The sequence below is a fragment of the Lemur catta genome, chromosome 3 (genome assembly GCF_020740605.2).
Source record: "Lemur catta isolate mLemCat1 chromosome 3, mLemCat1.pri, whole genome shotgun sequence".
Classification (NCBI taxonomy): Eukaryota; Metazoa; Chordata; class Mammalia; order Primates; family Lemuridae; genus Lemur; species Lemur catta.
In genome coordinates, this window is record NC_059130.1 from 115,150,269 (window position 1) to 115,177,384 (window position 27,116).

At 47.8% G+C, this 27,116-nt stretch overlaps 1 protein-coding gene across 2 annotated transcripts in view; it reads right to left on the reverse strand.

Moving 5' to 3' along the window:
• PADI4 (peptidyl arginine deiminase 4) overlaps window positions 1–16,397 on the reverse strand; it is a 33,897-nt gene extending 17,500 nt beyond the window's left edge. For both annotated transcript variants that reach the window (XM_045548593.1, XM_045548592.1), the window contains exons 1-5: window positions 16,268–16,397; window positions 4,495–4,675; window positions 2,322–2,388; window positions 808–875; window positions 1–118 (exon numbers count right to left, since the gene is read on the reverse strand). In XM_045548593.1, coding sequence (XP_045404549.1) covers window positions 1–118; window positions 808–875; window positions 2,322–2,388; window positions 4,495–4,675; window positions 16,268–16,359 — 526 coding nt within the window. In that variant the 5' untranslated portion in view covers window positions 16,360–16,397. The remainder of the gene's footprint in view (window positions 119–807; window positions 876–2,321; window positions 2,389–4,494; window positions 4,676–16,267) is intronic.
• Window positions 16,398–27,116: the final 10,719 nt, after the last annotated feature.

Genomic DNA, 27,116 nt, shown 5'->3' on the forward strand with positions numbered 1-27,116 from the left:
CTTTGCTATTAAGCACCTCATCATCCTCGCAGTCCATGGTGGAAGACTTAGGATTGTCTTTGTCGCAGTTCACCAGCAGGATGGCGCCATGTCCTCCAGGGCCCCAGGTCCAGGTGCTCTGTAGAGAGAAGGGCACTCGTAGGGGCACGCGTGGATCCCTCCGACTCGTGGGAGAAGCGCAGCCAACCTTCCCTACCATGTCTTTAGCCGGTGCAGTTTACACACCTTGCTCCCACATCAGATAACGCTTTGGTCCCAAGAGTGGGTTTTTGCCTTTTGCTTCAAAAGTCATAACCAAATTCACCCCAAAACCCAATTCATCCATGTAAAACAAGGAGCCCAGGACAGTAAAATTGATTTTAACAGCTTTTAAGAAATGTTGGATTAACAAACCAAATGGAGCTGCATGTGTACGTCTAGATTCTAATCTAAATGGTTACTATTATGCGAACTCTTAATTACTCACTCACCAAAGTGTGGGGGCTATTCTTAGCAGCCAATTACTATCTGCCCAAAGATTAAAGCAAATTAAGTGGCCCCACCCTCTAGGATCTAATGGTGGTGACGCCTCCGTTTAAAGAAGAGCGTTTGCCTCCGGGGAATGACTGCATTTGGGGAGGGGCATAAGGGACGGATTCCACTGCCAGAGTCGTAATTCTTCCCCCCACTTTGGACTGACCCCACAGGGATCTTGACCTTCGCACAGCTAACACCGCCGTTCGCGCGGTCACCGCAAGGGGGCGCCCTGGGAGCGGCCGCCGGGACTACCGCAAGGCGTTTGGGGCGCAGGTCAAGGTCGAGCCGCACCTGATCCTTCGCAGCTCTGGTCGGCTTCACTTGGCCGGTGCGGGTGATGTCCGCGCGCAGGGAGATCTCTGAAATCCCACAGGTAAGAGAAGAAGGTTGGTGAGGGTTCGGGGTGGGGGCACCGGCCGGCCCGGACGGGCAGGGCCTGTCCCCAGGAGACCGCCCCAAGGGCCGAGCCCCTCCCTGTCCTCAGGGGAGACGCAGGTTCGAGACACCTGACTCCCCCGGCCCCCAAGAAGTCCCGCTGCGATTCGGACAGCAGGGCTGGGCTTTGACCGCACCTGCTCTCCTTCCGGGCCCACGCCTGTGATGCCAGCGGGACCCTGCGTGTCCCCGGACAGAATCCTAGCCACCCCAATGGGAGGGTCACCCCAGTGCCAGGCTCCCGAAGGACTCTGGCCCCAGCTCCAGCCCTCAGTGACCTCGGGGTGGGGGACACCGCGGTTACGCAGCCCCACCCTGCTCTTCATTACGTGTGTTGTGACTGCACTGGGGACAAATAGTGGCCTCAGATACCCTGCTCTGTCCAGATGGCGAGGCCGAGAAAGCACACGTTTGTTTGTAAACCCTTCCTCCCTCATCAGCATATGTGTAACGTGGATCCGTGTGCCCCACAGCATGAAGAGTGGCCCGCGCCCCACATGTGGTTGACCCGGATGACCTTTTAACATATCCACAGCTACATATTAGTGTAGGGCCAGGACAGCATTGTCCTTTAGTGGCCCGGATTTCCCAGCTCTTTCATTAACCAGTTACGTGACTTTGGGCAAGTCTGTTTACCTCTTGTGCCTCAATTTCCCCATCTGTAAAATGGGATGATAATAATAGTACCAATTTCATTGATTGTTATGAGGATTAAATGTAAAGTCTTAGCACAATGCCTGGCAATAGAGTAAGTGCTATTAATGTATTATTATTTAAATATGTATTAATGAAAAATCCATTAATGAAACCTGAAGATTTCACATGCTATTTGTATATTTAATACATATTAAAATAATAATGTATTATTGTTTAAAATGTGATCAAGTTAAAAATGGATTTTATTTAAGAAAGAATATTAAATAAATATGAGTATAGGTGGATCATTGATATGGCAAAAATGGTGAAGATGAGATATAAATAATGAAATTTGGAGATGCTGTCTATATTATTGTATAAGACAGTGTCATCATCTACTTTTTGTCATAAATATTTGAAGAATCAAAAAAGTATAAAGTGTCATAAATTGAAAATACAGGTACCTACTTCCTAACTTGAGAAATAAAATATTAAGATGTAATTAAAGCTCGCTGTAACCTTCCCCCACCCCACGATTGTATTTCTTTGTGGTTTACTGATTGGAGATAGAATATTTATGAACTATCAGACATATGGCTGGCTAGAAACTGTCCTTTATCTCTGCTCAGTTAAAATAAGCTCCAGGTATAATTTCTCCTGGAGAGACAACCTGTGGGGGGGAGGTGGAGGAAGAGGGGAGAGGGCGGGGCTCCAGGATCCTGGTCATCACTTACCCACCCCGGTGAGGTAGAGCAGAGCTTGGACTGGTGCAGTCTTAAGTCCATAGTATGAAATCCGAACCTACAGGACAGCAGCAGAACAGTAATGACTTCTTTTAGTAATTCAACAAACATTGACTGAACCTCTGTTATATGTCAACTCAGGGCAGGGCACTGGGGAGACCAAGATGGGCAAGAACTGGTCTGAGCTTGTAAGGAGCACCCCCAAATGATGGGAATGGAGGGATGGCAAAAAGTTCAAATGACTGATGCCACAGAAGAGGGGTCTGTGGGGTCCAGGATTGGAGGGACTCACTCTGCCTGGGGTGGGGGTGTTGGCGGCAGGGAGGGTGTCATGAAGGGGTACACGTGGAGGTAGATCTTGGAAGGGGAGCAGGGGCTCAGCAGCTGGAGATGGGGTGGAGGAGGCATTAGAGGGAGAGAGCTGGTTATGAGCCACAGAAACTGACTCCGGCAGCAGAAGGGATCCAGAAAGGACCTCAAGAACCAGAGCGCGGAAAGGGAAGATGCCAAGTCCCTGGGGACCTGGGGTGCTAGTGGCCTGTGTGCACACAGGAGCTTAGGATGGGTGGTGGTCGCTTCAGGGCAGGTGCTGTGGAGATGACAAAGCGCCGACCCCCTCTGCCCCAGGTTCAACATGCAGGGGAGGGTGAGAATTGACCAGGTGGCCGCGGGAGGGCGGGGCACCCGGATTGACACGTCCTCGGAAACAGGCCGAGGGGCGTTCCCCAAAGCAAATCATAGAGCCGCCCCAGAAGAAGAGGAGCTCCTGAGGGGACACACTGAGGCCTCTGGACCAGGGAAATGCCACAGCCATCGTCGCCCTGTCTGGACCGTGGCATCAGCCTGTCTGGGCTCCCTGCCTCCCGCCTACGCCCCAGAGCAGTCTGCTGGCTGCGCTGCAGCCGGTGGGCTCTTCCTAAAACACAAATGCACTCCTGTTGCTCCCTGGCTGAAAACTTTCTGTTGCCCTCAGAAAATGAGGTCCCTGCTAGCAGACACTTTCTACTGACTCCCTCTCTCCCTCGCCTCCCTCCCCACCTTCCTTTCTTGCCGTATAGAATTTCCTCAGTTTCCCCATCATGTGTCTCATGCTTTCCTCATCAAGAGCGTGCACACGGGCCACCGCCTCTGCGTAGAGCTCTCTCTCCTCTCTCCCTCTCTTAGGTGGGTCATTCGTGCCATCCTCAGCTTGCTACTTCCTCCAGGACATTTTCCCCGACCACGTCCTCCACAGCCTGCCTGGACACTCCGGCTCTGTGTCCCCCCAGGGAGGGGCTGACATGGCCTGTTCTGCTGGGAGCAAGTGGCCATTGGCCCAGATGTCTGCGGGAACTCCAGAGGTCCCTGTTGAGCCCCTCTGATGTCAAAGGGGGTGTAGCAGGTTGAATGTTGGTCCCCAAGAAGATACATCCACATCCTAATCCCTGGAACCTGTGAATGTGACCTTATTTGGGAAAAAAGTCTCTTTGCAGATGTACGTTAAGTCCCTTGAGATGGGCCCTAAATCCAATGACAAATGTCCTTGTAAGAAAGGCAGAGGGAGGTTTCACAGAGAAGGGGCGGAGACAATGTGACCACAGAGGCAGAGACTGGAGTGATGCAGCCACAAGTCCTGGAATGTGACAGCCACAAGAGGCAAGAACTGATTCACCTCCAGAGCTCCCTGAGGGAATCGGGCCCTGCTGACCCCTTGATTTCAGAGTTCTGTCCTCTAGAACCGTGAGAGAATGCAGTCCTGTGGTTTCAGGCTGACTGTGGTAATCTGCTGTAGCAGCCACAGGAAACGGATACAGGACTGGGGTGCACCACTGGTAGTTGTTTGTTTACTCGAATATTATCGGATGTCTCCAGTTATAGGTTGTAAGCCCCACGAGGGCTGCAGCCTCATCTGTCTTATCCATTTCTGAATTCACAGCTCCTGGCAGCACCTGGCAGTGCCTGGCATGTGTTAGGTGTTTAGTAAACATTTGCTGAATGGATGAATTTAATCAGGACCCCGGCAGCTCTGTGTCATCTGTGAGGACGCAATGGCTCAAGCCATCCCGACCTTTTCCAGGGGAAGGAGGCTCTGCAGGGTTGGTGCTGAGGATCAAGGCAGGACACTGTCAGTAGCTGCTGCCCTGCTGATGTCCTTCCATGCTGCCACCCCAGCTACCACACTCACCTTCTGGTCATCTGTGCTGCTGCTGGCAGCTTTCATTTTCAGGGTCACCTCTAGCCCAGGGTCCAGGGGCCATTTGGAGGAACCCGTGGGATTCTTCTTGGCTGGAGGGCTGTGGGCAACATCTACGGCCACTCCTGGGGATGCGCTGATGCTGAAGGACATGCAGTCCTCGGGGGCAGAGCTGTGGGGGAGACAGAGGGACACAGTGAGGAAGGGGCTGGTCCCCCACTGTTCTCCCCGGCATTCCTCCTCTTCACAACAGGTGTAAACAGCAGACACAGCCAGTGCTTACTCTGACCACGTGAGGAAGTACTGTGAGGTTGTCAGGAGGTGGTGAGAGACACAGAAAGAGAACCCCCTGACCTGGAGCACATACACTTGACCTAGAAAGATAGCAGAGGGATGTGCACACCAAACACTCATGCACACACGGATGTATGCATAGAGTGATGTGCACACCCAGGGGTTTGCACTCCACCAATATGCACACGCAGAATTGTGCACATACAAGAAACCACACAGACCTCTGTTTCTGGAATTGTGGCAGACCAGATACTCCGAAGGGCCTTCCTCTTACAAAATAGCTGGATCGTGGATAAAATATGCTTTTTAAAGCATTGCTGAGCTCATGAGAAGTGAGGTGAATCTTCAAGGACTAGCCTTCTCTGCATGCACGTGCACATACAGGCAAACACAAGCACGCACGTGCACACGCACGGTGGTTGAAGTGGAGGACACCAAAGACAAAGGGAGGATCTTAAAGGCATCCAGAAAAAAAGTCAGAGTGTCTACACAGGCATAGCAATTAGATTGAAAGCAGATTTGTCCATAGCAATCATGAAATCCGGAAGACAGCTGAATACTTTCATAGTATTTTGAGAAAATAACTATTAACCTAGAATTGTACACCCCCCAAAAAAGAGATTTTTCATATGAACAAAAATTGATATTTTAAAATCAACAGATTTTCACCGAAGCAACTTTTAAAAGCATAGTTTAGGAAGAAGGCATCTGATTCCATAAGCAAGGTCTGAGATGCAAGAAAGAATGGTGAACAGAAAAAATGGTAAGGCCGGGCGCGGTGGCTCACGTCTGTAATCCTAGCACTCTGGGAGGCCGAGGCAGGTGGATCGCTCAAGGTCAGGAGTTCGAGACCAGCCTGAGCAAGAGTGAGAACCCGTCTCTACTAAAAATAGAAAGAAATTATCTGGCCAACTAAAAATATATATACAAAAAATTAGCCGGGCATGGTGGTGCATGCCTGTAGTCCCAGCTACTCGGGAGGCTGAGCCAGTAGGATCACTTAAGCCCAGGAGTTTGAGGTTGTTGTGAGCTAGGCTGATGCCACGGCACTCACTCTAGCCCCGGGCAACAGAGCAAGACTCTGTCTCAAAAAAAAAAAAAAAGGAAAAAGAAAAAATGGTAAATATTTTGGTAAATCTAAACAAACATGTATACAAAAAGCCATAAAAATATCAAAATTGTGGGACAAAAAGGGGGCAGAATGTAAATTGGCATGAGGGTGATAAGATTTGTCTGAGGTCCTTGACTGAAGAGGGAATTAAGATAATGTGTAATTCTAGATTGTATAGAGTTAAACTTTTTTATGGTTAAAATACAGAAGTATTCACCAAAATAATAGAAATGGAGTTTGCAGATTGCTACACATGGGAAAAAGACAATCATAAGAAAATGAACAGAAAAACCCCATTCAAAAAAGGCAACATAGGAAAAAATTGGACAAATAAAAGTAAAAAAGGAATTGGTAAAAACTGACACAAATATATAAATAATAAAAATAAATATAAATGGATTAACATTACCAGTAAGAGAAACTTTTAGATTAAAGAAACAAAATATAGCTATATGCTATTTACAAGAAACACACCTAAAATATAAGCATCCAGAAAAGGAAAAGATTTTTTGAAAAGGAAAAAAGACACATCAAGCAAATACTAACCAAAAGAGAGCTGGGATTGATATGTTAACATTAAAACCATAAATAATTAGACAAAACACATTATTGTCAATAAAGAGGACTACAAGCTAATAATGTAAGGTTTAACTCACCTAGCAGATAGTCTATAATAAACTTGTAAGCACCTAATAACATAGCATCAATGTCTATAAAGCAAAAAATGTTAGAAGTACAGGGAGAAGTTGACAAAACTACCATCATAGTTGAAGATTTCAACTCTTCTTTCTCAATTAACAACAGATTAAGCAGACAAAAAATTAGTAATGATGTACAAGATTTTGCTAACACAATTAACAAGCTTGATTTAGTGGACATATATAGAATCCCACAACTAGCAAATATACATTTTCCCAAGCAAAGCACACACGAATCATTAAAAAATTGACAATGTAATTAGCCATAAAGCAAGTTTCAACGAATGTTAAAGGATAGGTAATATACAAGTAGCATACTCTTTGATCACAATGTAACTAAGTTAGAAGTCACTAACACAAAGTACATCTTTAAAAACCCCATACCTTTTGAAATTTAAAACCAGACTTCTCAATAACTGTCAAAGGATAATTAAAAATGGAAATTAATAATGCTTAAAATACTTAAGCAATAATTAAAATATTGTTTTCAAAACTTTAAAGGAGAAGTAAACGTGGTGTTTTGTACTTTGCAAGTTTATATTTTTTAAAAAGGAAAGTAAAAGTTGAAAATTAAGAAAATAGAAAATATAATGTAATTTCCCCAAATAAAGAAAACAAAGATGGCGGAAACTTATCAGATAGAAAGCAAGTCAATCAACAAAGCCAAAAGTTGGTTTTCGGAATAGACTAATAAAACTGACACATCCCCGGCAAGATCGACCACGGGAAAAAATATTAGGAAAGTAAAAAGAAACATCACTACAGATAAAGCAGATTTTTTCTATAGATGGTTCATAAAAGGTAAATGCAACACCCAATGCAAACATCCTATAAAACAGTGAAAATGTGAAATCCTCCCCTTTAAGATTAGGAGCATGATAAGGATGCCTGCTGTCACCACATCTTTTCAACATTGGATAGGTGGTTCTAGCCACTGCATCAAGAGAAGGATAGTAAACACTATAAAGAATGAAAAGAAAAAAAAACCCTGCCAATATTTGCAGACAGTACAGTTGTCTGCAAACCTCAAAAGAAAAAATTAAATTTTTTTTAAAAATCAAAAAGAAATAAAAAGACAAATAGAATTTAATAAGGTAGCTAATAGGATCGAGAGGAAAAATTCAATTACATGTCTACACACCGGCAATACATAGTTAGAAAACACAATTTTTAAAAACAGACTTAATTTACAATAGGAAAAAATACTGTCATGTACCTAAGATAAATGTAACAAAAGATGTGTAAGACATTTATGGAGAAAATGATCAAAGCTTATTGAGAGCCATTATAGAAGACCCAAGTACATAGAAAGAAATATCATGTATATTATTAGAAAGGCTTATGGGCACAATGGTGTGAGTCCTCTCCAAATGCATTTATATATTCAATGGAACTCCAGAGTTTGTCATGGAACTTGACAAGTTGATTTTAAAATTTACGTGGAAAACCGATGGGTTAAGATAGTCAAGGTATTCAAAAGGTGAGGCACTTACTCTACCAGATATAAGACTTACAATAATTAAATATAAAGCCATGGAAATTAAGATGGGTTGTAATGGCTTGAGTCAAGACAAAGGAAGGATGAAACTTAAAAGAGATCCCACTTGATCTATGAGAGAAGGGTCTTGCAGAGACCAGGGCACAGTGGAGACTATATTGTAAATGCTGAGACAATTGCTCATCCATATAGAAAATGATTAAATTGGGTAAATAACAAAAGAATTAAATTGATCCCAGCCTCACACCATACATGAAAATCAGCTCTGGGCAGATAAAGGCAGAACTTTGAATCTTTTAAAAGAGATGCAGGAGAACATCTTCATGCTCTTTCTGAAATGACACAAAACCAATGGACATGAAGGAAAAGCTTGAAAAATTCAACTAGATGAAAATAAATAACTTCTGTTCATCAGAAGACACCATAAAGTGAAAAGACAGCACAAGCTAAGGAGAAAATATATTCACAACGTAAAACTGGCAAAGGCTTAGCATGCCTTTGGGTGAGCTTGGACGTAGCACCTTCCCCAGTCAAGCCTTAACACGACCACAGTTCCGCTGATACCTTGATTGTGAGAGACTTTGGGGCAGAGGACACAGCAAGCCATACTGGGTTTCTGACCTGTAGAAACTATGAGATGATAAATGTTGTTTTGAGCCTCTAAGTTTTGGGGCAATTTGTTACACACCAATAGATAACTAATACAGTGTACCAAAAGAAAGACAGGAGGGAGGGGGAGCTGGGAGGAGAGAAAAAGAGAAACGAAGGAAGGGAGAGAGAGAGGAAAGAGAAAAAGAAAGAAGAAAGAGGCTGAGTGTGGTGGTTCACGCCTGTAATCCTAGCACTCTGGGAGGCTGAGGCGGAAGGATCGCTTGAGGTCAGGAGTTGGAGACCAACCTGAGCAAGAGTGAGACCCCGTCTCTACCAAAAATAGAAAAAAATTAGCGGGACGTGGTGGTGCACATCTATAGTCCCAGCTACTCGGGAGGCTGAGGCAGGAGGATCACTTGAGCCCAGGAGTTTGAGGTTGTAGTGAAGTTTCAAGATGATGCCACTGCACTCTAGCCAGGGTGACAGAGGGAGACTCTGGCTTAAAAAAACAAATAAAAGAGAAAGGAAGGAAGAAAGAAAGAAAAAAGAAAAGAAAGACATAAATTGCCTAGAAGAAAATCTTACCACTTAGAGACAATCACTGACATTTTGATATTTATCTTTCAGGAGATAAAATTTTGACATAAGCTTTGAAGAACCAAAGAGATCTGAAGAAGATGAAAAGGAGAATTCTTTTCCCCCTGACTTTATCTCATCGGCTGCTCGCCCTGGTGCGGACCTGCATCCCAGCCCCATGAAGTCAACTGCAAATTCTCAGGCCGCAGTGATCATCTAGAAAGCATTTATTCTGCTCCAGGCGCGGTTCAGGTTCTTTTCCTAAATGGACTCATTCAGTTCATAAGTGAACACTACCAGCCTGTAAGGTAGGTACTGTCATCTCCATTTTACAGATGGGGAAACTGAGGCACCACGGCAGGAGGGGCAGAGTCAGAGAAGATCTGGTGATGGAAGCAGAGGCTGGGGCTGGAGTGATGCTGTTGCTGGGCAGGGCCTGAGCCAAGGAATGCAGGTGGCTTCTAGAAGCCGCAAAAGGCAGGAACCGTGTTCTCCACTAGAGCCTCCGGGAGGGACACAGCCCTGCCGACACCCCGGTTTAGGACCGTGAGACCCATTTTTGGACTTCTGATCTCCAGAACTGTAAGGCGATAAATCTGCGCTGTTTGAAGTCATTAAGGTTGCGGCAATTTGTTATAGCAGCAACGGGAAACCGATACACGCCCCATCTCTGCGTGTCGCTCGCCCGAACTTAGGTAAACCCCGCTCTCTCGGGGATGCCTGGCTGGGGGCTGGACAAGTGGCAGGTAATCAAAGAAACACTGGAACCAAAATCAGTGTCCTCAAGAAAAAGAGAAGCAGCAGGTGGCATGTTTTAGTACAGTAAAAAAAATGAAAATAAAAAAGTCCAAATGCCAATTTTTGCCATATCGCTGGCATACGAGCAACAAAAGGTAAAAATATAAAAATGTTTATTCACAGATCAGACAGAAAGAGTCGCCGGCCAGTCATCAAGACGTTAGTTCACAATCAGTACTCACACACTCCCCGCTCCTCCGTTTAGGAATTCAGCATTTAAAATTTCTGTCACCCTCAGTGACATTTCAGGCTTGGCACCTTCCCCTGTCCTGATGATGTTGCCCAAGCTGACTTTCACATGCCTGTGCCTGCAGCAGGTGACCAGCTAGCCACCTGTCTCAACGTCGCCATTAACCTCTGTTCTCACAATCACACTAGGGAAGGGTATGGTCATTTTTATTTTACAGGTGAGAAAACTGAGGCTCAGGGAGGCAAAGTGACTTGCCCAGGTCCGGGTCTGCGGACAGCCCAGCCTGATGCCATATCCACCAGGCCATGGTTGCCTCATTCTCCGCATTTGCCACCCCCTGCTGTGCCCAGCTTCGGGCACATCCTGTCCTGAAGACCAGCAGTTCTCAAAGTCTGGTCCTCAGAATGGCAGCATCAGCGTCGCTTGGGAATCTGTTAGAAATGCAGATTCTCGGGCTTCCCCCAGACCTACCAAGTTGGAAACTCTAGTGGGGGGGGCAGCAGTCTGTGTTTAACGTGCTTCCAGATGATTCTGACGCACACTCAAGTGTGGGAACCACTGCCATAGAAGATGCCAATATGCGTTTGTCTCATTACCCTGATTTTGAGTAGAATCTGAGGGCCCCTGAATGGTGCCCGGGGCAGAATGAGTAAGGCCTTGTGCCTTTGTGTGCCTTATTGTTGCTATCTTCCTAGGAGGAGAAGCCAGAGAGGTGGGTGGAATCCTTCCAGGATCTGCAGACTTGCTGAGCCAGAGAAGAGGACACCCAAGTTTCTCACTCGAGAGATGAAGAGGTGATGAAGCTGAAAGTGGGGCAGAGAGGCTCAGAGTGTTCAGGTCAACAGAAGTTGGGATCAATATAGTGGACAGTAGGGAGCCAGAGTAGGTTCTGGAGGAAGAGAGTGACATAATCACAATGATGTCAGTGGAAGTGGAGGCTCAGAACTGCACGGAAAAAGCTTGGAACTGGGAGATGGGAGGTGAGGAGGTGGTCTTGAAAGCCCCTTGAATAAGTTAGGGCTGTCACATGGCCACACAGCTCAGGAATGGCGGGGCTGGGATCCCAACCAGGATCTGCTTCTGCCCGACACCCAGCTGAAACGCACCCCTCCCCCACCATCAGGTAGGGGGACAGGGTAGGGTTGTTATTGGGCTAACAGGAAAGTGGGGAGGGCAGGCTCGTCCCCAGGGTGAGGAAAGGGCAGGCGGCCAGGCTGGGTTTGTTTTCAGCCAGCCATCCAGGTGACGGCCCTCAGATGGGGACAGAGGATCAGGGAGGCACCCAGGCCCAGGTGACAGGTGCAGCCCCGAGGGCTGTGAGGTCACCGAGGGTGGGGACTGAGGGTTGGGGGAGGAGTCCCTGAATGGGAACCCAGCTTGTGACTGGGGATTTTCACCTGAAAATGAAAGGAAGAATTCATGGGAAGAGGGTGTGGCCCACAGTAGGCATTGATTTCTGGAAAGTTCTCTTTTTCTCTTCTCCTTCTCCCTCTCCCATTGAATTCACACCACAGTCTTTGACCAAAGGAGGCAGTGGAGGGTCCTTCCTGAAGGACCATGGAAACAGGACGGGCCATGCCCAGTGGCCCGAGATGCGGGCCCTGGCCCTGGTAAGGGAAGGTAATGGCCAACGTCGGGACGGTCGGATGTTTCTGTGCGTATCTCTCTCTATCTCTCTCTCTCTCCTCTCTCTCTCTCTCTCTGTCTCTCCTCTCTCTCTCTCTCTCCTCTCTCTTTCTCCCTTGTGTCCTTACCCCATCTCTTGTTGCAAAAAGATTTCCAGATAATGAGGGCTTAGAACGTACCAGGCACTATGGCGGGCACAGATGAATAGGACCCTTCCTGTGCTCAATTTTCTTTCATTCATTCAACAAACACTTAAAGAGCACCTGCTCTACTTACTACGTGCCAGGTGCCGTCCTCCCTTGAAACACACACTCATTCATTCATTCAGTTACTCAATCGGCACACACTCGCTCTCCTCCCCCTACGTGCCCAACCTTGTGCTGGGGACAAAGGAGGGTCGGACAAGCTGGAGGATCTGGGGTCCCACTGTGGGCTCCCCAGGCCTTCCCTGACAAGGACACCCTTCTCCATCTGCCAAACTCAAATCGTGGGTGTCCCTGCCTGTCCCCTCAGCTCTGGTGGTGGTTTCCCACTGCTCCCAGGCTGGTCCCCACGCTGGGTGGGGGGCAGGGTTGTGGTTCCCCTGGGGGTACAGGCTTGAGCCTGGGTGCTGACTCCCCGCGTTGGGGCGATCGCCAGGGCCAGTGTGGGCGGAGTGACGAACTCCGCTGTACCCATGGCACAGAGGCCCTGTGTCTGCAGCAGCCTGCCGTCCACCGCACTCAGGCGTCACCAGCCGGTCTGAGCAGTTCTGAATCAGACGCTGTCCCCGCAGGCCTGAGGCACCGTGGCTCGGCTGCCCACGGAAACCTCTCCTGGGCTACTTCTAAGGGATGGAAAGGGGCGATGACCTTGGGCGGCTTCTGACAGGCTGCCTGACCTTGGCCTAGCCAGGGACCCCGCCTGGGTCTGGGTTTCCTCCTCTGTGAGAGGGGAATAAGGTCTCCGTGCCTCCTAGGTGGTCGTGAGGTTCCAAGGACCGGCCCGTGACTGCGTGCTCAGCACCGGGTGGCCAGTAATAGTAACAGCGCATGGGACGTAGCTCAGCCCGTGCCCAGGGCAGGGCTCCCGGCCAAGGGCTTCCCCGCAGCACCAGTGCCCATCTGCTCGGTGCCTCCACTCATCATGCACCTGCTACCTGGGAGAACCGGAACTCAAGAAAGGCCCTTGATTCTTTGCCAGGGCCCGGAGGCTCACTCCCTTGGCTCTCGGTGCTGCTGTTTGCCTTCATTCTCACAGCGCCTCAGTGATGAGCCAGCCTCCCGAGCCACCTGGGCACCGTGGCTGGAGGATGGGGACAGGAGCAGGCCACGCCTTGTGTTTGGTACAATAGGAAAATGAGGAAGGGGCTCAAAGAGCAATGGGGAGACCGAGGCTTGGGGCCAAGGAGCACGTGGCACGTGGACTGAGGTGCTGAGTCTGCCCCGGCTCCCTCTGCTCAGGAGGGGCAGGGAGAAGGGCACACACAGGCGGGCCTGCCACCTTTACAGCCACTGACTCCAGGCCTCACAGCCACCCTCTCTGCCAGATGGGGAAACTGAGGCTCAGAGAGGCAAGACCCAGCTGTGAAGCGGCACCACTGGGATTCAACTCTAGGATATGCGCTTTCCTTTAGCTGCTTTCCAGATGTTCTCAGCTGCGAAACAAGGAACTTTCATAAACATCTGTTTTTTTGCCGTGTGTATGTCGTAAGATGTGTGTGTTGTCATGAGATAATCCAGAGCTGGATCTTCTTGCAACTTCCGACACCCTCTGTAGAGCCCCAGATGGTGACATCATTCCTCCAACGCCAGCATCCAACATCGCTTATCAACGACCCCCAGTGGGACCACACTCAGGGTCTGCAGTGCTCTCCCGCACGGAGGCTCGTGCAGTCCTTATGGCAGAGCGGCCTCTCTGTGGGGCACTCGGTACGCATTATACAGTTCAATCTGTGCCACAACCCAGCACGGGGGTGCGAATGTTCCCACTTTACAGATGGGTAAACTGAGGCTCAGAGACACTAACAGACTTGCCCACGCTCCCTGCTGAGACCCTGGAAGGAAGAGGAGACCCCATCGATGGTGGCTTCGGAATGTCTACTGCCCTCTGTAATTGGCACCTCCTGGCCCCCACCCATCCATTCCAGGCTGTTTCTGAATCCTTTGGATGCTGAATGAGCCCTGCCCACCGGGGAGCAGTGCCCAGTGAGGCCAACCCCACAGCACTTGGAAGAGGTAGGGTGGGTTTAGGGTCAGACAGTCCTGGGTTCAAATCTCCTGGCTTTGCCACCTTTGATTTATGTGACCTTGGGTAGGTGTTTTCACCTCTGGAAGCTTCAGTTTACTCATCTCTAAAATGGGCGTGGTGATAGTGTTTACTTTGTAGGATTTCAGCGAGGATTAGAAATTGCAGGCAAAAAGGGTCCGGCACATAACAGCTGGGGTCGTGATGTCTCCCTGACCCCAGCCACAGTGTCACAGAAAGCCCTTGACAGATTTTAATATTCATCTCAGGTCGGTGGAATTTTGTTTGGATGTAATCGATGTATTTTGTAGGGCAAGTACTTTCCGAACTCAGAATGAAAGTCCCAGGCAGAGTTTCTGACAACAGCTCTGGAACAGGCCCTGCAGCCCTGCGCTCTGCTCCCGACTGGGTGACCTTGTCTGTCCAGCCCCTGGGGTCTCCGAGCCTGGGGACAGAGGGCGCAGCTTGAGCAAAGGAGGCCTGGGCGTGCTGGGGGGTGTGTCAAGGAGGCAGAGCTGGGGAGGAGGGAGCGGCCCATCCCACCTGCTGTTCAGGAAAAGGGCCATGGCTGCACAGGATGGGAGGGAGGGGCTGGCCCGGGCTGTGGCAAGGACAGGTAGGAAGTGACAGGAAGGGTCAGAACAGGGACGATGGGGAGAGAGGAGGGTCTGGGTGCCAGGCTGCCTGGGTCTGAGTCCTGGCTCCCCCACTTACTAGCTGGGTGGCTTCAGGTGGTTTACTTAACCTCTGAGAGCCTCAGTTTCCCCTTCTATAAAATGGTAATAACAGCATTGCCTGCCTCGTAAGGCTGTCAAATGTAGGAAGTAGGATACAAATACTGTAAATAGTAGCCACCACTGTAGGAGACGTCCAGGACCCAGACGGACAGGACTCAACGTCTGGCTGAGGGAGGAGGAAAGGAAGATTTTGAGATGCCTGTGAACTCGGAGTCCCCATCCTGTCTGGGAGAAGTGGGCAGTGCCTTCCCCTTGGCCCAGCCCTAGCCAACTCCCCGCCCACCTCTCCAAGGCCAGAACAAGCACTGGTGACCTCGATCCTCCATCCTCGCGCTGGGCAGAGGGCTGGCCTGGGCATGCCGACGGGGCCCTGGGCTGGCTCCCGCCCCTGTCGCTTCCTCCACACCCACCACCGAGCAGCTCATCCCCAGGGGAGTTGGGGGCCTCAAATGATGCCAAGCTTTCTCTTTTTCCATTATCCCCCAAATTTTCAGCCTTCTGCCTCACCCCTGTGGCCCTGGGGAGGCCACCCTGATATTTACTGCTGTTCTCTGGATGCTGGGGTTCAGGCAGCAAGTGACACTTTCAAGGAAATGTCCCAGATACTCCTGTGGGCCCAGCCTGGGATGGGGGAAGCCAGGGGCAGCCCCTGCTCTCACTGCAGCAGCAGTAGTGACGCCATGACAGTCATACGCACTCCCTGAGGGCACTCCTCCGCTGTCTCGTTTAACCCAGAGCTTGACACGGGCTTGGCGCACAGTAGGTACTCAAGTGGGATTTGTTGAACGAATGAACCAGGGATAGGAGTCAGCTGGGCCGAGGGGAAGGCACCCAACTACTCTTTTCACATTTAATCCCTATAACCACCTTACAGAGTGGGTACTGTCCCCATAGTTGCCCAAGGCTGCCCAGCTAGCGAACAGCAGGGCCAAGTTTCCCGCCTCAGTCTCTCTCATGCCAGAGCCCCTCTCATCACCCCCACACTATTACGCACCCACCGACGGAGCCTTGGCTAAGAGGTGTAGGGTAACAGACTGCATCATGAACCAGGTGTGGGTCAGCAAGCCCAGGTTCTAGCGTTGCCTCCAGAGCACACTTGCTGTGCGACCTTGAGCAAGTCACAGACCCTCTCTGAGCTTCTGTTGCCTTACTGATGAAAGGAAGACAGACGGCCCTGTTTGCCCCATAGTAATTCATTTGTGGGTGAGGTCCCAGGGAACCTGCACTTGCACATGGCAAAGAACCCACCGCCGTGAGTCCGGCACCTGCCAGGGCTGCTGGGGTCTCGTCTCTCCGGCTGCTCCCCCGGCAGCGGCTGCGGAGGCTGGAGCCTGGAGCCATGAACTCCTGTGCCAGCAGAACAGGCTTGTCCAGCATCACCCGACCTGCCCCCCAGCCCTGAGAAGGTCCCCCTCTCACCTGCAGACGTCGAGCTGAGTCGAGGTGCCCAGCACACACACAGCATGGGTGGGCCACTCTGGGGCCACACGAATCACTGTCCCCTGGGCCATCGTCCAGCTAGCTTGTCCCTCCGGCTGTCGGAAGCCCCCGGGCTGGTTCCTTTATACCGCCCAGCAGAGGCCATGACTCAGCACCTGCGGTCTGTGGCCCAGCGGCTCAGTCCCTCCCCACTCATCCTCCTCTGCGCAGGGGCTGCCCTTTGGACCCGCAGATGGCACTGTGGATGCCAGCACTAGTCACAAGCTGGCTCTGTCACTTTCCTGGGATGGGCTGCGTCCGAGTCTTCATATGGAAAGCCCCATCTCTCCTGGGGGCCAGCAACACGGGGATCCACCCAGCCTCACCTAACTATGCCAAACAGGGGTGTCAGAGAGGAGAAGTCGAGAAAAGCAGGGGGATTTTAGGCAAGAGGTCACAGCCCAGGCTACACATTCCAAGAGGAGCAGGGTTTAGGACAAGCCTCCCCAGCTGGGCCGCCCACGTGATAGCTCACCTTCCCAGGTGTTCTCTGTGCCGGGCACCTTTCTCTGCACTTCACAGGGAGCCGCTCATTGCAACAAGCCTGTGAACTAGGTTCTACCACTATCCTCTCATTTCATCCTCATAGCAGCCCTCTGAGGTTGGTGCCATTATTATACCCATTTTACAGAGGAAGAAACTGAGTCACAGAGAGGTGACACAGCCAGAAAGCAGTAGATCCAGACTATGAGGCTTATTAGCTGCCTGTCTATGCGACATGTGCTTTGCAGATTTCATCACAGCTACGTATTCTGCAATTCAAGGTAGGCATCTATGGGCTCGTTGTTGCAAGCCATTTTACAGAGCGAAAACCGAAGTTCAGAGAGGAAACGTGTCTTGCCCAAGGTGCCATAGCTAGCGGGTGTCAGAGCTGAGAGGGGAAGGTGGGCTTCCTGGCCTGGAAGCCGGTGTGTTCTCTGCACACTCGAGGATGCCTGCCTCTTGCTGGGGCCCCTGGGTGTCAGACCAGACGCTGCGAGTGTGGGCCGCACCTGCCATGGGGACACTGACTTGGCCACAGAGCTGTGGTTGCACCTGGGCTGTTGGTGCCGGGCTCTGCCTGCTAATAGGGTGATGGGTGGGTGGACGGACAGGTCCCAGCAGGGAGCACCCGGAGCGGGTGTGCCTGGGGATCTGGAATGAGCATAGAATGTTCCGGAGGTTGGAGATTTTGTGTATGTTTTTGTTCATTTGCTTTGGCTTTGAAACAAAGGATTTGCTAGGTTGTGCGGTTAGGCAGGCTTGAGTTCCAATCCTGCTTCATTCCAGCAGCCCCATGAGCTGGGTCCTATCAGACGCCCATGTATAGATGCAGCCACCAATGCTCGGAGAGGCCACCATACTCCCAAGGTCCCACAACCCCTGCCGTGGGGATCAGGACCCAGGCTACCTTCTCTAGGCACAAAGCCCACTGTCTGTACCAGCGGACGACGTGGCTAGGCCCAATGATCCGATGCATCTACATGACTACTTGTACACAGTGGGTCTTAATAAACTTAATAAACCCACTTTCTCTGGCTGGCCATATGACTAGAACTAGCTTGGGTTTCTAATGGAAAGTGGCAGGAGGGAGCCATCGATTGTCAGAGAGAGATGACAGTGGCTCAGGCCAGGGTGGTGGCAGTGGAGGAGGGCAGGAGGGGTCAGATGCTGGACATGTTGTGACAGTACAGCCAATAGGATCTGCAGATGGATGGGATGCAGGGTGTAAAGAAAAGAGAGGCATCGAGGATGACTCCAAAGTTCAGGGCCTGCGTACCTGGCCGGGTGGAGCTGCCCCCGGCCGGGCAGGGAAGGTGGGGGGGTGGGTGGGGGGGAGGGGGGGGAGAGCAGGAGTTTGAAAGTGGCTATGCTGAGTGTGAGTTGGTGTGGAGACGCCTTGGAGGGTGTTTGGACACACAGTTCTGGAGTTTAAGCGGCAGGACCAGGATGGAAAGGACAGACCTGTGAGATGTCAACAACCCCAGCTGTCCTAGGGAGTGAGCGTGGATGAAGAAGACAGAGCCCGAGGAATGAGCGCTGGGGCCCTCCACCAGAGACCCAGGGGAGCGCACACACACACACACACACACACACACACACACACACACACACTTGCCTGGGGAAAGCTGCTGCACTTGGGAAACAAAGCCTCTTTGCAGACCTGCACCTGGTCACTCAGCACAGGTGGGCCCTGGGCAGAGGGCAGGGGCCGAGGCAGACAGACCTGGGGCTATTTGGGCACCACCTACACCCTCAGGTCTGGCGGCATCATGACATAGCTGCTCCCTTACTGTCAGAGGTGGAGGCTGTTTGCAAGTTTTCAGTGTCATAAACCGTGCTGCCATGCATCCATCGTGCCCACATCTGGTTGTTCGCAGGGACTTTGCAGATTCATCTTTGCTGCTCTTCAGTTTCTCACAGAGCGTTTTGTTCTTTTCCTGAGATTTGCCACAGCTTGTGTGAAATGTCTGTCCCCCAGTTGGCCATGAGAGCAGGGCTTTGCCTGTCCTGGCTGCACCTCCGTGCCCAGACTTGAACTAGGTGCTCACTAAACCCTGATGGCTGAATACTGTGGTGGTTTGTGTCCTTGGCACCTGGCCCAGCACTTGACCCAGGGGTGGGGTCCCTGAGGACAGTGTCCTCTGAGGATCCTTGAGAGCCTGACCTGGCTGTTACTCTTGCTGATGGCATTAACCCTTTCAGGGCCTGAAGGGGGCCTCTGGGGCTGGGAGGCAAGCTCTTCTCGGCAGAATCCAGGCCAGAGACCCGGAGGAAGGGGCCTCTCTTCCTGCCGCGGGGCAGAAGCGCCAGCCAGCTCACACAGGGGAAGTGAGGCTGCTCTGAGGGTTGCCCAATGGCCTCTAGGCATTCGGGGCCCAGATTACTGGGCACCTGGGCTGCTGTCCCAGTGACTGGCGTGGCTAGCCTGCCCCCGGTGACTGTAATTACATCATTCTGGGGAAAGGAATTGGGGTCAGGGAACTTTCCCAGAGCCTGGGTACAGTGCAATGCTGTATCGGCAGCAGACGGCCTAGCCATTCCTCCAGCGTTACCCATTTGCAGATGTAGTTAAGAAGCACTTACCGAGCTGTTCATTCAACAAATATTACCGAATCCCTCCTAAGTGCCCGGCGCTCTCTTAGAGGCTAACTGAGACTTTGTTTAACATGGATTTACAAGGACCCAGGGCGACATCAGAGACCACCGTCTGTTAAATACCTGCTATGAGCTACACCTGTCACCAGGTCCTTGAGCTATATTATTTCTAATTCTCACCATAACCCAGTGGGGCAGCAATTACAATCTCATGTCAACAGAGGAGTGAAGCGCCATGTTCAAGGTCACATGGCTGCTAAGCGGGTTGCAAACCCATGCTCTGCCCTGTTGTAGCCTTGATCTGTGCCGGGCCCTTGACACTCATCACCTCTGATCCTCACAGCAACCTTAATGTCTCTCCCCATTTTCCCGATGAGGAAACTGAGTCTCAGAGGAGTTGGATAATCACCCAAGATCACAGACACAAGGAAGTGGAGACGCTTGGGCTTAATTTTGCTTGGCCTGACTCCCGAGCCCGTGCAAGCTTGTTCCACTTGACAGCTGTGCAGCTGCCCCCAGGCCAGGTCCCTTGGCTGGTGAGCACCCAAGTCCCTTCTGGCACAAAGACCCCTGGATTCTCGGTCTCTCTGATGTTATCACTTTAAGCAGAAAATTGGGAGCACAGCTAGATCATCCAGACTGGCTGAAACCAGACAGGCTCCCTCTCTTGCAGAGTGTTCATCCGGGTGCCCCTGCCTGCTGTGTGTGTTGGGGGGATCCTTTCCTCCCCTCTCTGCTCACACAGCCCTGCCCTGCCCCCCCACACACACACCTCTCCCTTCCCTCCACTGCAGAGCCCTTCCAGGCTCTAGAAGGATTCACAGGCACACAGGGGCAAAATCAAGATTCTAACACGTGCCAGGCCCTGCTCTACACTGTAGCCCACTCATGTGAACCATACGACAGCCCGACGAACGTCAGTCGTGAGCAGCACGTCAGAGACAGAGATGGGAGATGGAATACAAATCCCCCTGCATCGAGAGCCTTCCACTCTCCTTTGAGAAAAGGAAGGGGACCCAGCCAGGTGAAGGCCAGTGCCCTTGCGTCCCTTTTCTGGAGCTGGCTCCTGCCCAACTCCTGAGCCCACATTCCTTCTCCAGCTCCCAGGATTTCCCCTGGAGACCATGACCGTGCGACTGTCAGTAACGTGAAAGCAGGAACTTTGCTCACTGCTATTTCCCTAGTGATTAGACAGTGCCTGGCACGGAGTAGGTGCACAAGAAATACTGTATTTTATTGAGTTCAGGACACTATTTAAGATAAATTTCTTGCTCCAGCACCATTTGTTGAAAAGATTCTCCTTCATTGAATTGCTTTTGCACCTTTGTCAAAAATTAGTTGGCCTTACAAGTGTGGGACTATTTGGGGTTCTCTTTTCTGTTCCATTGATCTGTATCTATCTCTCCAGCAATGAAATACAGTCTTGATTCCTGTAGCTAAATGATATGTCTTGTAGTTGGGTAGACAAATTGCTCCCACTTTATTCTTCTTTTTCAAAATTGTTTTAGCTATTATAGTTTCTTTGCTTTTCCATATAATTTTAGAATAAACTTGCCTATATCTACAAAAAAAAATCTTGCTGGGATTTTGATAATAATTTCATTAAACCTGTACACCAGTCTGGGGAGGATTGACATCTTTACATGGTATGTCTATTTATTTAGATTTTATTTGATTTCTTTCACCAGTCTTTTGTAGCTTTCAGTATGCAAGTCTCATACATGTTTTGTTAGGTTTACACTAAAGTATTTCACTTCTAGAGTGATTATAAATAGCATTGCATTTTAATTTCAATGTCCAAGTGTTCATTGCTAGTACATTAAAATAAAATTGATTTTTATGTGTTGCTCTTGTATTCTGTGGCCTTGCTGAACTCACTTAATAATTAGTTCTAGGAGTTTTTTGGTAGATTCTTGGGATTTCCTATGTAGATAATCATGTCATCTGCAAATAGGGACAGTTTTATTTCCTTCTTCCTGATCTGTGTGTCTTTTATTTATTTTCTTGTCTTACTGCATTGGCTACAACTCCCAGTACTAGAGTGAATAACAGTGATAAAAACAGACATCCTTATCTTAGTCACAATTTTATGGGAAAAGCATTCAGTTTTTCACCATTACATATGTTGTTAACTGTAGGCTTTTCATAGATCCCCTTCATCAGGCTGAGGAAGTTTCCCTCTATTTCTAATTTGTCGAGAGTTTTTATCATGAATGATTATTGGATTTTTTCAAATGGGTTTCTACATCAATTGACATGATTGTGTGATTTTTCTTCTTTAGCCTATAAATATGGTGAATTACATTGGTTTTCAAATATTGAACCACCATTGCATCTTTGAAATAAAACTCCCTTGGTCATGGTGTATATTTCTTTTATATATTGCTGAGTTTAATTTGCTAATATTTTGTTAAAAGTTTTTATGTCCATATTCATAAGTGATATTCGTCTGTAGTTTTCTTTTTTTAGTACTGCCTTTGTCTTATTTTTGGTATTGGGGTAATACCTGTATCATTGAATGAGTTGGAGAGGGTTCCCATCTCTCCTGTTTATCTGTGAGAGGTTGTGTGGCATTGGTGTTAATTCATCTTTAAATGTTTGGTAGAATTCTCCAGTGAAACTGTCTGGGACCAGAGATTCTTTTGGGGGAGTTTTTAAATGATGAGTTCAATTTCCTTAATAGGTATAGGGATATTCAAATTATCTATTGCTTACTGGATGAGTTATGTTAGTCTTTGCTTTTGAGGAATTGGTTCATTTTATCTAAGTTGTCAGATTTATGTGTGCAGAGTTGTTTGTAGCATTCCCTGATTATACTTTTGAGTTCTGCAGAGTCTGCATCGATATTCCCTGTTACATTCCTGATACTGGCAATTTATATCTTCTCTCCTTTTTGTCAGTCTTACTAGATGTTCCTCAATTTTGTTAACCTTTTCAAAAAAGCATATTTTTGTTTCATTTATTTTCTCTATTGTTTTTGTTTTCAATTTCATTAATTTCTGTTTTTATCTTCATTATTTCCTTCCTTCTGCTTGCTTGGAGTTTCTTTTGCTCTTCTTTTTCTAGTCTTTTGAGGAGGGAGCTTAGATTATTGATTTGAGACTTTTCCTCTTTTCTAATATAAGCATTTAGTACTATCAATTTCCCTCTCAGCACTGCTTTAGCTGAGCACCACAAATTTTGATATGTTGTCTTTCATTTTCACCCAGCTCAATTTTTTATTTCCCTTGAGAAATAAAAAATATTTTACTTCTCATGACACTTCCTTTTTGATCCATTGATTATTCTGAAGTATATTGTTTAGTTTCCAAATATTTGAAGATTTTCCTGTTATTTCTCTGTTATTGATTTCTAGTTTGATTCCACTGTGTCAGAGAACACATTCTGATTTCAATCCTTTTAAATGTGTTGAAGCTTGTTTTATGACCCGGGATATAGTCTATTTGGTATGTGTTCTGTGAGCACTTGAAAAGAATATGTGTTCTGCAGTTGTTGGGTGGGGTGTTCTATAAATGTCAGTTAGATTCTGTTAGTTGAGTTCTTACATCCTTGCTATCTAGCTATCTAGTTGTTCTTTTTTTTTTTTTTTTTTTTTTTGAGACCGGGTCTCCCTCTGTCACCTAGAGTGCAATGGCATGATCATAGCTCACTGCAACCTCAAACTCCCAGGCTCAAGCTCGATCCTCCTGCCTCAGCCTCTTGACTAGCTGGAACTACAGGTGTGTGTCACCACGTCTGACTAATTTTTTTTTTTTTTTTTTGTATAGATGGAGTCTTGCTACATTGCCCAGACTGGCCTCAAACTCCTGGCCTCAAGTGATCCTCCTGCCTCAGCCTCCCAAAGTGCTGGGATTACAGACATCTATCAATTGTTGAGAGAAGTATGTGGAAGTCTCCAACTATAATTATGGATTTGTCTATTTCTCCTTTCAGCCCTATCAGGCTTTCCTCTATAGGACCTACCTGGTGTTTGGTTTACAAACATATCAGATTGCTATGCCTTCTTGGTTGATGGAACATTTTATCATTATGTCCCTCTCTGTCCCTGGTTCATTTTTTTGCTCTGAAGTCTACATTATCTGATACAAATAAAGTCATTTATGCTTTCTTTTGATTAATATTTGCATGGTATATCTTTTTCCATTCTTTTAGTTTCAACCTCCTTATTTCATTATAGTTGAAGTGAGTTTCTTGTAGATAGCCTATAGTTTTTTAATTCATTCTGCTTGTCTGTCTTTTAATTGTTATATTTAGATCGTTTATATTTAATGTAATTATTGATATATTGGGGTGTGTCTGCCATTTTGTTTTTTATTTTCTATTTGTTGTGCTTTCTGTTTTGGTTTTCTTTTTCTTGCCTTCCTGATGGTTACTTGAACATTTTTTGGAGTTTCATTTTGATTTATCTGTAGTACCTTTGAGTGTGTTTTTTTTGGGGGGGGGCGGGGAATTAGCTCCATACTAGGCTCTGCTGATACCTCCCTGGCAGAGCGGGAAAGAGATGGCTTGTTACTGCCTCCACAGGGCCCCCACTGGCACTGGGCTTGGGGCAGACTTGCTGCCACCGGGTAGTGGTGGACATCCTGACTGTCCACTTGGCCTCCTGTAAAATAGAGGAATTAGTTTTCCTATCTGAAGGAAATTGGGGTTCCCAGCACAGGGGAATTTGGGCTGCTCATCAGACCAGATGTTTTTTGACAGGGACATGAAACATGAAATGAGTCTCCTCTTGCTATAGAAGAACCACTGACCCCACGGTTTTCAGTCACGATGACAATAGGGGACTCCAAGTCCATGTCATTTGGAGGGTGATGGCTTATCTGCTTTCAAGTTATACCCTCAGGTATTCCTTTCATTTGCTTTGAGTCTGGAATCCTCCACTGGGCTCAGGCTAACTTCTTCCAAATAATTGCTGTACCAGCTGGTTAAATTCTGAATTCTTTTCATTCTCTTCCTCTCTGGTTTGTGGTTATTTACATTTCATCCAGTTGGGTAGCGCATAGCTCAGGCACTTGTCTGGCACTGCCCAGGATTTGAACAGGGATTTAGACGCAGACATGCTCCATGCCCAGGGCGTTTCTCTCCACCGCGGGAGTGTTTGATGTGAAGAGCACGGAGCAGACGTGTGTGAGCGAGGCTTTCTTGGTGCTGGCAACAACCTGCGTCTGGCGTGGCCAGTGGAGAACAAGCCTGAAATCTGCTTCCCTCCCTGGGGAAAGGAGGCTTTCCCGGTTTGGCAGGGACTCAGTCGAAGGATAAATTCCTTCTATCTTTGGGGAAAGCAACCAGCTCATCATCTGGGAATTTGAAGAAGACACTCCCCCACTCCCTGCCCCCGCAATGGTCAAGGTTCTGACCCTACCTGCTGGGGGACACTCAAAATGCCATCGTTGAGCTCTGCTTCCTGTGGACGGAAACCCACAAAGGAGACCTCATATTTTGTGTGGTAGCCTTAGTGAGTTCCATAGTCTTCTTTAACACATTAACTGCCGTGTGAGTTAGTTTTGTGCCCGGGGCCTCATGAAGCATATGAAGACTCAATTCTCCAAAACAACTTCAATAAGTATGTCATGAGTCACATGCAACTCAATTAGCGTGCAATGTAAAAATTGAATCTAGCTCCGCATGAGAGGCATGTAACTTATGCACTAAAAACAATGAAAAATAACAGATTTTTCATTAAATTAGAAAGGGTTGTTTTGTTTTTGAAGTTTTTGTTCTATTTTGGTAATAAAACACCATGGCCCCAGGGGAAAAAAATTTTTTTTCTGGTATAGCAGTCCATGTGTTAAAAACAGTTTACAGGACATTTTCCCCTCGTACCACAAGCAGATGATAATAATTTGAGGGGAAAAAAAGGCTAGTTGAAGAAAATACAAAAGAAAAGTATGCCCTGATGCTGTCAGTCAGTTTTAGCACACAATTTTATGTCCTTCCATTTTTTTTATAGAAATTTTGATTTTATACCTTGTAATTTTTTGTTCTCATATAACTTTTGTTTAAAAATTTTTCCAGTTATTATTTCAAAACTACTAGTAGTACTGATTTATTTTTTTCCAGCTTTATTGAAGTATGATTGACAAAAAATGTTATATATTTAAAGGATACATTTTGTCATAAGTATATAAAATGACACCACAATCAAGCTAACTAACAGTGACGTGTGTGTATCTGTGTATATCTATGTGTGTATACTGAGAACACCTTAGATCTAATCTCTTAGCAAATTTCAAGAATACAATACCTTAACTACAGCCACCATGCTGTGCACGAGGTCTCCAGAACTTATTCATTTTGTAACTGGCAGTTTATACCCTTTGACCAACATCTCCCTGCTTCCCCTACCTCCCAGCCCCTGGAGCCACCATTCTACTCTCTGATACTGTTGAGTTCGACTTTTGTTTTAAGGTCCTAATTATAAGCGAGATCGCGCAGTTTTTGTCTTTCCATGTGTCTGCCTTATTTCACTTAGTATAATGTCCTTCAGCTTCATCCGCGCCATATCAAATGGCAGGATTTTCTTCTTTGTAAAGACTGATATTCCTCCGTGTGTGTGTCTAGGTGGGTCTGTGTTGTGTGTATATATCACAAGTTCTTTATCCAGTCATCTGCCCAGGGACGCTCGGGTTGTTTCTGTGTCTTGGCTACTGGGAATGATGCCGCAGCGAACAACGGAGTACAGACACCTCTTTGAGACAGTGATTTGATTTCCTTCGGATATATACCCAGAAGCGGGATTTCTGGATCATGTAGTAGTTCTATTTTTAATTTGTGGAGGAGCCTGCATAGTGTTTTCCATAGCAGCTGTACCAATTTGCATTCCCACCGACAGTGGGAAGGGCTCTCTTTGCTCCGCACCCTCACCAACACTTGTCATCTTCTATCCTTCTGATCACGGCCATCCTGACAGGTGTGAAGTGACGTCTCACTGCCCTCTTGCTTTGCATTGCCATGACCACCAGCGATGCTGAGCACCTTTCCATAACATCTGTTGGCCATTTCTGTCTTCCCTAGAAAATTGTCTATTCAGGTCCTTTGCCTATTGCATAATCGAGTTATTTGCAAAACTAGTGTTATGTTTTTAAGTAGAAAGATAAACTCATCCCCACCAAGATCCCCTCCTTCCACTCCCCAGGAGTAACTTCTGTTACCAATGAAATGTAAATCCTAGAATTTCTTCTAGATCATTATAGATGACAGGATTGTGTCAAAGCCTACTTACTGTTTCACAACGTTTATCATTTCACAGGTCTCAGACAACTTTCAATCTTGTATGTATAAATCTGATTTCTTCCCTCTTTTCATACATTTAAGTTTTAAAAGAGGCATTCAAAGCAAATCATGCCTGACTTAATCCATTTCCTAGGTAATGATTACTGTGACCATTTAGACTATGCCTGATTATTTGTTTAGGGCTTTACTGTTTCACAGATCGTTTCCTTTTATAGCCAGATTTTTTCACTTAATGTGAAAGGCATTTGTCACATTACCAAAGACATCAGAGGGTTCACAGTTTACATCAAATGGAGCTTTCACACTTTTCCTGCCCATTCCTTAGGCTTCTGCATTTGACCAGCAGGGTCCTCCTTTTTGCTGTTAGGATTCCCTCACAAACTTTGTGTCTAAATAAGATTACTTCTTTTCCTATTTTCCTAGAGGCTGAATTCCTATTTGAGACAGCTTCCCAAAGGATTGTATTAAATTACACCCA